The sequence below is a fragment of the Rhinoderma darwinii genome, chromosome 11, assembly GCF_050947455.1.
Source record: "Rhinoderma darwinii isolate aRhiDar2 chromosome 11, aRhiDar2.hap1, whole genome shotgun sequence".
Lineage (NCBI taxonomy): Eukaryota > Metazoa > Chordata > Amphibia > Anura > Rhinodermatidae > Rhinoderma > Rhinoderma darwinii.
Window position 1 is genome coordinate 27,844,288 of NC_134697.1, and position 16,758 is coordinate 27,861,045.

Below are 16,758 nucleotides of genomic sequence, written 5' to 3' on the forward strand. Positions count from 1 at the left end.
TATATTCCTAATGAATCCCTTTATCAGCTGTATCTTGTCTGCTTATTTACCAGTGCTCGTGTCCGCTCACATCGAATGTCTTTTTGTTACGTTTTGGAAATTGTAATATTTTACGGCATTTCTCGCTTTGTAAATTGTTTAATAGGATAGCAGAAGGCAGAAAAAGACGCTGAAAAAGACACGGAAGTTTATTGTAGATGGTGTCGAAGTGAGTGTCACAACCTCAAAGATAGTGACTGATAACGATGCCAAGAGTGAGGAGTTGAGATTCCTGAGGTATGTACTTGAAGAAAATGGTGGTTCCAGGACACATTTTTCTCCATTGTTTTTACATGTGATACTCTTATCATCCTTAGTACTCTAAGGTTGCTATACCCAGCCCCGCCAATTGGTCATAGAGCCGCTTACACACACTGGGGCAGATTTATAACTACTGTTTTAAACGTAGACCGCTTAAAACTTGACCAGTCAGGCAGAAGATGTGCCAAATTTATCACAGTGGTGTATGCTGTATGATAAATTTGGCACATCTTGCCAGACATATCAAATTTTGTTTTGCATTTAATCCACACCTCTTTCACGAAGACACGTCCCTTTTTAAAGACCCTTTTCAAAACTGTCTAGTAAAGTGCAAAAAGTATCTAAAACACATAATTTGTGCCCAAAAAAACTGACGTACATGCCTTCCACCAGATTTGAGCCAGAATTGTGGCGTATTAAAACCCACCCTCTATGGGCCAGAATTACTTTACGTAGCTGGAGTAAAATGCGCCAAATTTATTAAGAGGTGCACGCTTCTTAATAAACTTGGTGCATCTTTTGTTGTCCGTGTATTAGATGTTGAAATCTACGCCTTTTATAATTTACGCCAGCTCAATTTGTGACTTCAACACCACAAAGTGGCATAAAACCATTAATAAATCCTCGTAATGTGGTACCGGAAACGGACTCTACACTTGCTCGGAAGCCCTCTTTAATAAACTACAGTCACTCTAAAGCATACATGCAACTTGTCTCTGTGCTGTGCGGATCTTTATTATACACCATATTGGAGCTTGTAGTAAATGTTGTAATCTTGTGGTTTAACTGACAGTTTCCTGCCTCTCTAACTCTAAAGATACCTAATGGTCTCTAGTAGCAGACAAGCTAATCTCACAGAGAGGAGGAAATTGTACAATATTTGGCAGTGATGATAAGGGTAGGTTTCCTGGCGAACAGTCTTTGATTCATTGCTTTTGTTTTCCTGTAGGCGACAAGAGTTGCGGGAACTCCGGCTGCTACAGAAAGAAGAACAGAGAGCTCAGCAGCTCCTTAGTAACAAATTGTTGCAACAGAGAGAACAGATCTTCCGAAGATTCGAGCAGGAAATGACGGTGATTACCTCCTCCTGAATGAAATGACACAAAATAACCCTCTTATATTCTATGCGGAGACACAGGGAATATTCTTACCTATAACTAAGCTGCTGATTCCCCAGTGGGGAAAATTAAAGTTAAGCCATAGAACACACTGAACGCACTCAAATACCATTGTTACATTATTTAATTGCATTATCGTTTTGTGATGCATAATATAAAAAGATAGATTACAGGTGGAACTTGCGTGTTGGAGACATGCGAGGCCTGCTGACACTGAACCCGTCAGGTCCGCCCGCAACTGACGGATTTAGGTCATAGCAAAAGATACAGCTGCTCTGTGTAGAGAATCAAAAGCAGCTGTATCTCAAAAAGTAAATATAAATTTTCAGAAAAACTATTTATAAAGTTGCACTAATCACACTGACTGACCTTTTTAATAAACAAAAATGGCATTCAAACGTTTACAGAGCCTTTAAATGATCCATGTATTACGTGGATGGCCGATGTAGAAGATATGTCTGGGCAGTGGATGCTTCCCCTGGCAAAATCAGCTGATTACCGGGACTGTTGGGATCTGGACTTACAGCGATCAGCTGATTGATCGGGGTTGTCTCTGATAAGACATTCCCATTAAAGGCAAATCTTTCACAAAAGACAGATGTAAGATAAGTTTTTGCTTTTGACCTGTTTACCAATAATTTTTAAAGGTGGACTTTCACTTTTAGCTGACCCTACATCTACATAGTGTGATGTCTCTCTGACCCCTATTGTTGAGGAAACCTTAGAGTGTCGCAGCACAGTATGGGTTTGGTTATTCCATTTTAGAATAGGATTGTCAGGCTGATAGATTGTCTGTAGTGCATTAGATTTTTATGCTACTTCGTACATTGTAAAGAGTTTATGAAAAAGGAGATTCATCTCTGAACAATAAAGAATACGAGTCTTTTCCCATCCTAGAACAAGAAGCGACAGTATGATCAGGATATAGAGAACCTGGAAAAGCAGCAGAAACAGACCATAGAGCGTCTGGAGCAGGAGCACACCATCCGCCTGAGAGACGAAGCAAAGCGAATCAAGGCAGAACAGGAGAGAGAGCTGTCAAAATTCCAAAATGTGCTAAAAAACAAAAAGAAAGAGGTAAGAGGGTCGCTGACTTTATGGAATGAAGGTTTTATTACTCTCCGATTTACAAAGGTTTTTAAGAATTGTAGATTCTTTACTCGGGACTAGTTTTCACTCTGGGTGCTAGTCTATGTAGGGATGCGTGACACGCAGTAAAATAGGACATGTCTTATTTTTTCACGGACCCTTCACACACTGTTAAAACAACGTCGTGTGAACGGCCCCATTGAAATACATGAGTCCGTGTGACGGCTGTTGTTTTAACGGCCGTCACACGAACGAGATTCACGCTCGTCTGACTGAGCTCTTAAGACAGAAACAAACTGTTAATGGTGATGTTACACTCTCGCAGACATAGGCTGCCCAGTGTATTTATTTTTTTAAAGGGGTTGCCCAGTCTGGACAATTTCTTCTTAGAATAAAGCCACCTTGTCGATCAGTTGATCGCTACGAGTCCAACTTCTCTAACCCCAAGCTGTGGGCAGCCACTAATTTCTCCTACAGTGGCCACTGCAGGAGGAATATAGCATTGCACAGCATTTGAATGGGCGACCCTATAATACAGATAACGCACAGAGCCTCCGGGGTCGCCCTTTGTAGCATCTCTGCACTCTCGTGCATAGAGATGGGTTCTTGAACGAGGAACCACCCTCCATGACCTCCATATACCCCCATAGGGCACATGGAAAGGGATTTGTCCTGATAGGTTTTCCATAAAGGGGTTGCCCCATTTGCACAGTATGCTTCTACATTGCAGGCAGTATTGATTTGTTATTTACATTGTTTCGCTCAACAGAATGTGTTTTAATGCCTTTTATTTGTATACATGCAATAATCTGGTATTTTATTTTCCTCTCAACTGTTTGACTTGTGTTTTGAGTCTTGTTATGCTTTAGACTTGGTGGTTGGGCACTTGGTGGTTGCACTGGTGACAGCTGTCATGGATACTGGTACTGACCGGGACCTTAGCCAAAGGATCCAATGTGGTGATTGGTTATTATACTGCTGGCCCTCTTGACGCACAAGTTTAACATATCTTAACAGATTAATTTTAGCGATTTATTAGAACCCGTTCACACCTTCTGGATTTCCACGCTAAAATCTGCCTCCCATTTAATTGGAAACCTGTGTCTCTGTGCAGACAACGTGGAAATGCTTCATGCAGATTTAAAATTCTCATCAAGGAAAACATGTCACTTATTGAGGCGGATTGCACACGGAAATAAATGTAGATTTCCTCCATTGAATGGGGCAAATCCGCATGCAGATCCGCCACACATCAAACTGCAGATCCACGGCAGAAATCTAAGATGAGCCTAAGGCAAATCCAACATGTGTGAACATAGTCTTATTCTTTATGTAGATTATGGAGACATATTTATGTGTTATGTGTCTCTAATCTGCGTCTCAATTTAATTTAATTTGAAATACTCTGCATATTAATTTTATGTTGAACAATTCTGTTAAACTTTGTGTACGGTGCATTTCTATTGTTGGTGTCCATCTTTTGGGACTCTTTGTACTGTTTACAGGGGCCTTTCTTGAGCTTTGCGCTGAATTCTTTGTTACTTGGGTTTTAGTTATTTCCCACGTTCTGCACTACCAGTTAATATTCTCCATACAAAACCTTATTCTCCATGAACTAAACAACATATTTTAAATGATAAATCAGGGAGAACTTTTTTTTTTTTTTAGGGTACATACCACCCTTTGGTCCCTGCAAGGACTTTACTATGACCCGACATATGACACATGGCACTTTCAACTAACATCAGATAACCAATAGGTACAGAACATTATTCTCGTTAGACAGCGCAATGATCCTAAGCTGCATCCACTACAAGTTGAATATTGGACTCTGCCCTTCGAGTAAATGTTAAAATGATTCCCGTGAATGTGCCCCCAACCATCTTGTTAGCATGCAGTGTCAAAAGGGATTGTAGTTGGGTAAAATTAAAGGGACAGTAAACCTAAAGTCTTTTTACATCAATTTTAATAAATTGCAATTTATTGTTTCCTGTTATCAGCCATTTGAGGCTGGGAAGAATCTAGTGATCTTTAATGGAGTTAGGCCCTGTTCACATCATGTTTTTGCCCAATGTTTTGTGTGTACGGCAGAAAAGCCTCCGACGTACATGCAAAAACTTGTTTAAATAGGTTCCATTGTGGGACAGAGGCCAAATCAGTGTCCTTTTGGCCTTCGTCTGGCCGGTATACATTGGTGTACCGTAAATAAAAAGTTATGGAATAGCGTATAGACTACATTATTCCATCCCGCCGGATCCCACAAAAAAAGTATACTGCACGCTATATGCCTTTTTAAAATGGGTACCTATGGGTGATGTATAACCCAGTATGGCATATGTGACAGGCCTCCATTTAACTCATACGTCATGGGCTTTCCAATAGCTCTTCATGACGTGTCTATTAAATGGATACCATTATAGACTATGGGTGGCGGATCTGTGAAACGGATTCTTAATAGGTATCCGTTGCCCATAGACTATAATGGTATCTCTTTAACAGATGGGGTCATGAGAGTTCATAACCTAGTTTACGACGTATACGTTTCACGGATATCGTTAAAGCCTATGGTGACGGTTGCCACCGTTCGGCATCCGTCACAGACTACGTTTAACGTGTACATCGGGAGCTTTTTTCCAACATGGCAGAACACGTGATGTGAACATAGCTACAGACCGGAAATACAGAAGACTTTATCTGTCTCCAGAGACATTTACGTACATCTGTGTGGCTGATATTAGCAGTTCTATTTAGAAGCTGCACTTTTAGGAGTAAACTGATGCATTATACCACTTAATATTAACCCTTTACATATGGTGTAATACTCCCATCATGCACAAGTAGCAACCCACAAGTAATAATAACCTATTGAATGCAGCTTGATAGGACAGAGACTGCATGTTGGGTAACTGACACACTCCTTGACTAAACAGCATGAATCTCCCTGATATGTGACATGTAACCTGTAGAGGTAACGGCCTCCGGCATCTATCACGTGGTGGTGTGGCTTTACTCTTCCTCATGCGCTTGCTCTTGAGAAAAGGGTCACATTTCCCCACCTTCTGCATGCTTATACCAGGTTATAAATGAAGCGGAGAGAGCACCAAAAGAGCTGCGAAAAGAGCTTATGAAACGCAATCGAGAGGAGCTTGCACAAATCCAGCACACGCAGGTAACCACAGATGCTTTGTGCTACTAAACATAGAGACGTCGCCTAATGCTTTCCTGATCATGTAGTGACATCAAGGTATCTGTCAACTAACACATCATGTTCCACTAACACAACTGATTTCTAATCAATTAACACCTAGTGACCTCATCCCATGTAGAAATAGCTTGTACTCCTCCACTGCAGGTTGCACAGATATGTTGATGTTCATTTCCTGACCTGTTACAGGTTTTCTTTCTACAGTGTTTAAAAGGTAACAGGTAGGTTGTCCTAAAGGACTATGATATAGTGACAAACCTTCTACTGAGGAAAGTGTTGAGCAATCATGTCATTACTAATCCTCCTTCTAAAATCAATGGTATGTAAACGGGTAGTCCATTTTAGACGCCCTCTGTCTCTATGCCCTATTAGTGCATATGGACACAATAGATGGGGTCCACCACTCGGGACGGATTGCAGCAGCTCTCATATAAAGGCTTTACCTTTAAATATGTAGGTTCAAATTTGGACTACATTGATGATCTTGACGTAATGTTAAGTAACTTCTCAAAAACTTTGCTTGACTCCAGGTCAAAAGTATGTGGACACTCCTAATTATTGAGTTCAGGTGTTTCCTCCACACCTTTCAAACCGATCCATAAAATGAAGCACACAGCCATTCAATCTCCATAGTCAAACGTTGGTGGTAATAGTATGGGTCATACTAAAGAGCTCCGTGACGTTAAACGGGAAATTTCCGATCTGCTAAGTCTTCCAGGTCAACAGTTTCTGAAATGATGACTCAGGTCACTATCTGGCAGCCTGATGGATAAGTCTGGGTTTGTTGGATGCCAGGAGAACGCTACCTACTGGAATGCATAGTGCTAAATGAAACATTGGGTGGGAAGAGAGAATGGTCTGGACTGTTTTTTTTCCAGGGTTTGGACCCCTTAGTTCCAGTGAAGGGTAATGTTAATACTACAGCATACAACCACATCTTAGACAATTGTAGCTTCCAACTTTGTGGGAACAATTCTGGGTTCGACCCTTTCCTGTTCCATCATGTCTGTGCCCCAATACACAAGGAAATGTCCAGACCTGAACATAAACTGTTGAGAAAGTTTCGGAAGGACCTAAATGACCAATATAATTGTCACTGTACTTGCGTTGTTCTAATTCTTCAGTGGACTAATATGTGTGACCAATGGGAAGCACTTTGTTTGTCAATGTTTTTACTGTGTGATGGCTTGTCTAATGAGTCTTAGACACAATATTGAGCAGAAAGTGTGTCCTGTGGAATTTCTTTAAAAAGTTATGGACCTCGTATCTTTCACTGGATCCTATCAGGACTGGAGTGACCAACATTTGTTTGTGTGGATCATAATGGACTGGTGCAATGAGTTTGGTGTGGAGGAACAAGAGTGGCTTCTGAGTCCAGACTTCATCCCCATCCAATACCTTTAGGTTGAATTTGAATGGCAATTGTGAGCCAGATCTCCTAGTCCAACATCAGTGTCTGATCTCACAAATTCTATTTTGGCTGAATGACACACATTCCCACGGACACACTCCAAAATCTTCCCAGAAGAGTAGAGTGTATTATAACCACAAAAGGATGCCCAACTCTATATTAACGCTCTTAGGGTATGTTCACACGGCCTATTTACGGACGTAATTCGGGCGTTTTTGCCCCGAATTACGTCCGAAAATAGCGCCTCAATAGCGCTGACAAACCTCTGCCCATTGAAAGCAATGGGCAGACGTTTGTCTGTTCACACGAGGCGTAATTTACGCGCCGCTGTCAAATGACGGCGCGTAAATAGACGCCCGCGTCAAAGAAGTGACCTGTCACTTCTTTGGCGGTAATTGGAGCCGTTATTCATTGACTCCAATGAATAGCAGCGCTAATTACGGCCGTAATTGACGCGGCGTTCAAGCGCCTGCACATGCCGTTACAGCTGAAATTACGGGGATGTTTTCAGGCTGAAACATCCCCGTAATTTCAGCCGTTACGGACGCCCTCGTGTGAACATACCCTTAGTTTTGGAATGTTATCCCACAAGTTCGTATAGATTTGCTGCTCAGGTGTCCACATACTTTTGGCCATATAATGTATCTTGTGCTCATCTTGCGCTACATAATGTCTTTATAGTCCAAGCTCATCCAGAGCTGTGTTCAGAATTCTGCTATCTTCATAGCGGTGAGCTCGCACTCCCTGCTGATTCAATGTCTGTAAAGAGCATATATTTTGCTCTGTAGATGTAGTTATGAATGTAGCACGGTACAATAGCCTGATGTAGGAAAGCTACATTTCATTAGAAACTAATGCGCTACATTGCAAAGCATTATGGGAGCTGAGCTAACTTTATAGAATATCTTCCAGTAGTATTCTGAATCAAATGTAATTGTACTACGAGACATAACAAGATCTGAGCAACATAAGGTAGCAACTTAATTTGCCAGGTTACTCATTTTATGTAGTTTATTTTAACGAAATTGATACTCCAACCAAAATTGAGTTTAGTCTTCAATGGAATAAGCTTCTTCAGTGTGCAGGGCTCTGTTAGTCTCAAGACGATACATCTGAATTCCGTATTCAGTCGCAGTACGAGTGTTTCATGTGCTGAACTGTCTATCTGCAGGATCTGAGGTTGTGAAGTTCTTGAAAGTTATGATTTATAGTTAGAATTTATTTTCTACGAAAAAAACAATAGCCGCAGCTGACACCTGGTTGAAGGTTGGCCTCTCACTCTGTGGCTATTATATTCTAATCCGCAGGGTGTGGCCCAGGTTATGATTCAGTCTTTTCAGCTATCGTCTTGTACGCTTTTCAACGCTCAAATGCAAGATGTAAGTGCTGCATGGCAGGTGCAGTGAAACTAAGGTGTGCAGTTGACTTTTGCATGTGCGAGTGCAGTGCAGACATACACACATCAGACCTTTTTTATGCATTTTTTTGCACTGCATTCTATTCAATGGAAATCTGACCAAGAAACCAGTTAGGTGTCGGACCTATATGTAGGGCTCACATAGCTTGTGTTGCTTCCTATTAGGAATTTTTTTCGCTGAAGTCACCAGTATTTCTGGCACTGGTCTCTCAAGCTATGACTATATAAATACTTGTCAAACTATGATATGCAATGTTAACACATAGCAAGTGGCACCTCTTCGCAGCCCATAGCCCTGGCATTGTGTAATATCATCTTTTATTTTTTGCCACTGATTAGTGGTTGTGCTGGTACTTCCTGCTGGGAGAGAGAGCTGCTTCATTTACACTATGAACTCTGCCTGCCTGCTGCAGAGACCATACATACAATAGTCACATTGAGCTCCTATGCGGTTTCATAACTAACCAAGTTTGCCATTGGTGGTTCTTTTCTAAGCAAGATCAATTTGATGAGCTGTCATGTAGATTGTCATTGCTTAGACCTACTATAACCTAAGATCCACACGTAATACCTGACTGTAGTGCAGTAAGTAGGAATGTGTGGGTGGATGCATTAGGGAGTAGCTAGCGTGCATGGTCCATAGTCTGTTATTACCCTGTCTTGACATTTCCATTGAATAGTCTTCATGCTGGAGATGACAATTGCATTCTCCCTTTCATTACTGAACAAAGTGCGTTTCTTAACCTGTAGTGTGAAATTATTCGTGTGCAGTGTTTTTATGGTCTTGTATATAACTAATCTTTATAACTATATCTAAGCCTTATTATATCTCGCCTTAAGGGCTCATTCAGACGAGCATAATACTCGTCCGTGTGCTGTGCGTTGAAATAACTCGTAGTACACGGATCCATTTATTTCAATTGGGCCATACACACATGCAGAGTTTTCACGCAGCGAGTGTCCGTTGCGTAAAACTCCTTGCACGTCCTATATTGTTGTTTTTTTTTTTTGCACACCTAGCCATCCATTGAAGTCAATGGGTGCGTGAAAACCACGGACAGCACACGGACGACCTTAATGTGATGACCGTGTTTCACGCATCCGTTCCATAGAAATGCAGAGAAATAAAAAAAAAAAGTGCTTGCACGGTCGTGAAAAACACATGTCACATGCAAAGCACACCGATGACAATACGCAATGCACACTGATGGCACACGGACGTGAAATGTAAAAAAAATAAAAAACGCTGCGTTTTTTACGCGCCCAAATCGGACACGCTCGTCTGAATGTAGCCTTAAGAGGAAGTCCATCCAACATCTCAGATAATTGTATTATGCCAATGCATGTATTACGGTAGGGCAACTAAATATAACTCAGGTTAGTGGTAGCATTGGGGACCCTGCAAAAACATATATTTTTTTTTTTTTACGTATTCTATTAAGTCCACTCAGCAAAAGCATCATAAACATTCTTGGACAGAGCTATCGTAGGATATTGCTGGGGGTAATGGTAAATCAGGGGGCATTTAATCCAGTGGAACCATAAACTATATTATGGGCTGCATATTGTTCTTTGCCTGAGAAGAAATTGCACCGTAGGATCCCATGTAAAGTCAATGTTATTTTATTGCTCATTAGAAGTCCTTTTTGGTTTGATTTGTCTTGCAAAAATAAAAGTTTTCCTAAAGGGAGGGAGCCCAGATGAGCATTGCATACAACAAGAAAGATGTATGGATAAGTGACGTAGGCCTATCGGTAGCATCAAGGCAGCTTTGCGTTAGGTTAGTTAAGAACGCTAAGGCCGGGTTCCCACAGGTCAGGTAAGCTGCGTAATAATCACTTGATGCGGTTTTTCTGACTGAATTTCCGCTGCGTAAAAAAGCGCTCCTACTTACCCCCTCCCTCCTTTTGACGTCCGCTCCAGCCTCCTACGATGATGTTGCAGTCCAGGTGACGCTGCAGCCTGTGATTGGCTGCAGCGGTCACATGGAATGAAACGTCATCCCAAGAGGCCGGACTGCAGGAAGGAGGAGGGCGTTCTGGGTAAGTTTTGTTTGTTGTTTTTTTTTGTTTTCTTCTGGAGTTGCGATTCCTGTGGCACAAAAGTCGCAACACTTGGCTTTCTGTTGTGGGTTTTGCATCCCCATTGAATTCAATGGTGAAAACCTGCAACAGAAAATCAACAAAAACGCAGCATATATCGGCATGCTGCGGAATTAAATTCTGCACCGCAGGTCGATTTTATTACGTTTTATGCTACGTTTTGTTCCGCAGCGTGGGCATGAGATTTACTAAGTCCCATCCGTTTTGCTGCTACTGTAAATGCATTCTAATTTCCGCACAGAATTCCGTTGCTTAAATTCCGCAGCGTTTACGCTACGTGGGAACCCAGCCTCAGAAGGACTGACCATAATGGCCGGGTCTCACCAATGTGGGATTGTACAGATCATTAGCCATATTTATCTTGATTTTTAACGCATTAAATACACAGTGGCAAGAAACTTTAAAGAAATTTTTTATTGCTCTGCCGGTTTGTAATGCGCGTTTTTATTGATATTTATTTCCTCATCGAGCGTCTAGCTTTCAATACATAGACACTGCGTTCGGCTCCCCCGTACGGTCACGTGATCTGTAAACTGACTCGCCGATTCCCACAGCGTCTTATGTGTGGACCGGAAGCCAGCTTCTCTATGTAAGTCTAGGACTGTCTGAGTCTCATAGACTTACATAGAAAGGACATGCCACTTTATTTTCCTGCGAGTGGCCGGCCATAAGCCGCTCGGGAAAAAAAACTCCTCTTCCTCCCATTAAAATCAATGGGGGGTGATTTCAGCCGTTTTTTGGCGCTGATTCTGACATGGTTACCTCATTAAAATCAGCGCCAAAGAACTCTGTGAACAGGTCTTTACACTTCACACATAAAACCGCAACAAACATACTAGAGAGCTGCTACTGTTATAAAAGATGTTTGACAACGAAGTGTTAATTATGAAATAACTTCATCTAGGAACAAGAGTTTGTAATGAAGCAGCAGCAAGAGTTGGATGGATCCCTGAAGAAGATTATTCACCAGCAGAAGTTGGAACTCGCCACCATAGAGCGGGACTGCTTGAGTCGGAAACAGCAGCTCATGAGAGGTACAGCGTTACATTGAGATTATCATTGGGGTCTTGGGAACTTTTAGTTTTGGGTGAGGTTTGGATACACCCCAGTGCACAAATTTCTATATGACTATTTGTTGTATTTTCACATTAAGGGCTTGTCCACACACAACAAAATTTCTGCAGCAATTCCGTTGAAAAACGCAGACATTCCACTGCGCCAAAAACGCACCATTTCCTGCGTTTTTTTTTATGGCAGAAAATGGTGCGTATTTTGCGGTGTTTTTTTCAATGTTGGGAGATGGTGACGTCTCCTCTGAAAAACGCAGCAATTCTGGCCAGTTTCCGTAGCAGGAATTTACATGCTGCGGTACAAAAAATACTCACCGCAGGTCAATTTCTGCTCGGGATTTTTATGCAGTGTGTGGATGAGATTTGTTAAATCTCACCCACTTTGCTGCTACTGTAGCCTGCTGCTTTTTTTTCCGTCTGAAATTCTGTCCAGAAAAAACGCGGCAATTCCGCAACGTGTGGACAAGCCCTAATAGCGGAGTAGTAGTTGAAAAATAGGTCCACTCTGAAATGTGTTAGATGTCTGGTCATGCTCAAGAGGATCATCAGGAAACCAGTCATACAAAACTATTCCCTCCCGTTAACACCCCCTCCTCCACTGCACCCATGTTTGTCTGACCACTTCAACCCATCGCTGGCCAGACGATTTAGAGGGGTTATCTAGACAGAAACATTTTTTTTACCGATATATTGATCTCCGCAAATAGTGCACTTACTAATTTTATGCTTTATTAAATATATGCCCTTTGGGCCGATACTGTCCTCAGTCACTTGGCACAGGACATTCTGTATTTTCTTCCTGTGCTGTGATGTATCTACACAGCGCCACATGCCTCTCGTTCATGTCAGCTCGATACCGATTATGTGAACGCAACGGGCCGAACAGAGTAAGATTTGCCAGCCCCTTGTGGTCATGTGATCACTGACGTCTCGACCGTAATGGGAAGGGGAGGCAAGAAGCCATCTTCAGGCCAGTCACATGTCTGCATACCTGGTCTTGGCGTTCTCTAGCAGTGGATGCGCATGGAAATCACGCACAGCACATGGACACATTGATTTCAATGGGGCCATTCACACATGCAGGAGTATTCACGCAGCGTGACGCTGTATTGGTGCGTTTTCACTCAACTAGTTGCCCATTGAAGTCAATGGGTGCGTGGAAACCACACACAGCACACGGATGCACACCCGTGTGCTGTGCGTGATTGGCAAATCAAAAAGTGCTTTGCGAGTGTGTGAAAAACACATGACGCTCGAAAAGCCCAGATACAATAACGCACCGCACACGGACCGGATTTACGTGCGTTTTTGACGCACGTAAATCGGTCACACTCATGTGAATGTAGCCTAAGAGGTGGAGAAAGAAGCGGTGCAAGGGAAACCGGAGAATGCCTGGACTTGTAGTATTTCAGCATGTGCCGAAATACTAAGTGCAACCACAAAGAAGAAACACAGGCCTTTTACCTGGATGAGGTAATAAATGAAATGTCCCTATTTTTCACATTAAAACATCATTATTTATCGTGCCATTGCTTTCCTATGTGTTTTGGACATCCGCTCCAGAGGTAGATTCAATGAGTCCCTGGGAAGCGTTTCCGGTGTTCGTTGATGATTAAGCATCCATATCTTTTATTATAGCACGAGAAGCTGCTATTTGGGAACTTGAAGAACGTCACCTACAAGAGAAGCATCAGCTACTGAAACAGCAGCTGAAGGATCAGTATTTCATGCAGAGACACCAGCTTCTGAAGAGGCATGAGAAGGTATAGCGTAAGGTCGCATGAGAATAAATATGGTGTCCGTGATTATTTGTCTAATATTAATATGCCATATAACTTTTTAATTGACATTGAAATTTAGGGTACGTTTTGCATTTTGTCCTATTTTCAAGTGTCTTATGTTCTGTCCTGTAGGAAATGGAGCAGATGCAGCGGTATAATCAGAGGCTGATCGAAGAGCTGAAGAATAAGCAAGCTCAAGAGCGGGCACGGCTGCCCAAAATTCAGCGCAGTGATGCCAAGACCCGCATGGCCATGTTCAAGAAGAGTTTGAGGATTAATTCCTCTGGCTCTCCAGAGCAGGACAGAGAGAAAATTAAACAGGTAAAGACGATTGATTGATTGATTGATTGATTGATCTGCGATAGATCTGAGATAGAGATGAGATAGATAGATATGAGATAGATAGATATGAGATAGATAGATAGATAGATATATATGAGATAGATAGATAGATATGAGATAGATAGATAGATAGATAGATAGATAGATAGATAGATAGATAGATAGATAGATATGAGATAGATAGATAGATAGATAGATAGATATGAGATAGATATGAGATAGATAGATAGATAGATATGAGATAGATAGATAGATATGAGATAGATAGATATGAGATAGATAGATATGAGATAGATAGATATGAGATAGATAGATAGATATGAGATAGATAGATAGATATGAGATAGATAGATAGATATGAGATAGATAGATAGATATGAGATAGATAGATATGAGATAGATAGATATGAGATAGATAGATATGAGATAGATATGAGATAGATAGATAGATATGAGATAGATAGATAGATTCATAGATAGAGAGATCTGAGAGATAGATAGATAGATAGATATGAGAGATAGATATCAGATAGATAGATATGAGAGATAGATATCAGATAGATAGATATGAGAGATAGATATGAGATAGATAGATATGAGATAGATATGAGATAGATAGATTGATAGATATGAGAGAGATAGATATGAGATAGATAGATAGATAGATATGAGATAGATATGAGATAGATAGATATGAGATAGATAGATAGATAGATAGAGAGATCTGAGAGATGGATAGATAGATTGATAGATAGAGAGATCTGAGAGATAGATAGAGAGATAGATAGATATGAGATAGATAGATATGAGATAGATAGATATGAGATAGATAGATATGAGATAGATAGATATGAGATAGATAGATAGATAGATATGAGATAGATAGATAGATATGAGATAGATAGATAGATAGATATGAGATAGATAGATTGATAGATAGATATGAGATAGATATGAGATAGATAGATATGAGATAGATAGATAGATATGAGATAGATAGATAGATAGATATGAGATAGATAGATTGATAGATAGATATGAGATAGATATGAGATAGATAGATATGAGATAGATAGATAGATATGAGATAGATAGATAGATTGATAGATAGAGAGATCTGAGAGATGGATGGATAGATAGATAGATATGAGAGATAGATATCAGATAGATAGATATGAGAGATAGATATGAGATAGATAGATATGAGATAGATAGATATGAGATAGATAGATAGATTGAGAGATAGAGAGATCTGAGAGATGGATAGATAGATAGATAGATATGAGATAGATAGATATGAGATAGATAGATAGATAGATAGATAGATATGAGATAGATAGATAGATAGATATGAGATAGATAGATAGATTGATAGATAGAGAGATCTGAGAGATGGATAGATAGATTGATAGATAGAGAGAACTGAGAGATAGATAGATAGATGGATAGATATGAGATAGATATGAGATAGATAGATATGAGATAGATAGATAGATATGAGATAGATAGATAGATAGATATGAGATAGATATGAGATAGATAGATATGAGATAGATAGATCTCTCTATCTATCTATCTATCTCATATCTGAGAGATGGATAGATAGATAGATATGAGAGATAGATAGAGAGATCTGAGAGATGGATAGATAGATAGATAGATATGAGAGATAGATAGATTGATAGATAGAGAGATCTGAGAGATGGATAGATAGATAGATAGATAGATAGATATGAGATAGATAGATATGAGATAGATAGATAGATTGATAGATAGAGAGATCTGAGAGATGGATAGATAGATAGATATGAGATAGATAGATATGAGATAGATAGATAGATAGATATGAGAGAGATAGATAGATAGATATGAGATAGATAGATATGAGATAGATAGATATGAGATAGATAGATAGATATGAGATAGATAGATAGATATGAGATAGATAGATAGATTGATAGATAGAGAGATCTGAGAGATGGATAGATTGATAGATAGAGAGATCTGAGAGATAGATAGATAGATATGAGATAGATAGATAGATATGAGATAGATAGATATGAGATAGATAGATAGATAGATATGAGATAGATAGATATGAGATAGATAGATAGATAGAGAGATCTGAGAGATGGATAGATAGATAGATAGATAGATAGATATGAGATAGATAGATATGAGATAGATAGATAGATAGATAGATAGATAGATAGATAGATATGAGATAGATAGATAGATTGATAGATAGAGAGATCTGAGAGATGGATAGATAGATAGATAGATAGATATGAGATAGATAGATATGAGATAGATAGATATGAGATAGATAGATATGAGATAGATAGATATGAGATAGATAGATATGAGATAGATAGATAGATATGAGATAGATAGATATGAGATAGATAGATAGATAGATATGAGATAGATAGATAGATATGAGATAGATAGATATGAGATAGATAGATAGATAGATATGAGATAGATAGATAGATAGATATGAGATAGATATGAGATAGATAGATAGATATGAGATAGATAGATAGATTCATAGATAGAGAGATCTGAGAGATGGATAGATAGATAGATAGATAGATAGATAGATAGATAGATAGATAGATAGATAGATAGATAGATATGAGAGATAGATATCAGATAGATAGATATGAGAGATAGATATCAGATAGATAGATATGAGAGATAGATATGAGATAGATAGATATGAGATAGATATGAGATAGATAGATTGATAGATATGAGAGAGATAGATAGATAGATAGATATGAGATAGATATGAGATAGATAGATATGAGATAGATAGATAGATAGATAGATAGATAGATAGATAGATAGATAGATATGAGATAGATAGATATGAGATAGATAGATAGATTGATAGATAGAGAGATCTGAGAGATGGATA

General features: G+C 39.7%; 1 protein-coding gene across 1 annotated transcript in view; it reads left to right on the forward strand.

Annotated features, from left to right (window-relative positions):
• The window catches only part of SLK (STE20 like kinase), a 58,903-nt gene that overhangs the window by 28,899 nt on the left and 13,246 nt on the right, over window positions 1-16,758 (forward strand). Inside the window, exons 10-15 of the mRNA XM_075843215.1 lie at window positions 146-276; window positions 1,250-1,373; window positions 2,316-2,495; window positions 11,547-11,676; window positions 13,351-13,475; window positions 13,626-13,814. Coding sequence (XP_075699330.1) covers window positions 146-276; window positions 1,250-1,373; window positions 2,316-2,495; window positions 11,547-11,676; window positions 13,351-13,475; window positions 13,626-13,814 — 879 coding nt within the window. The remainder of the gene's footprint in view (window positions 1-145; window positions 277-1,249; window positions 1,374-2,315; window positions 2,496-11,546; window positions 11,677-13,350; window positions 13,476-13,625; window positions 13,815-16,758) is intronic.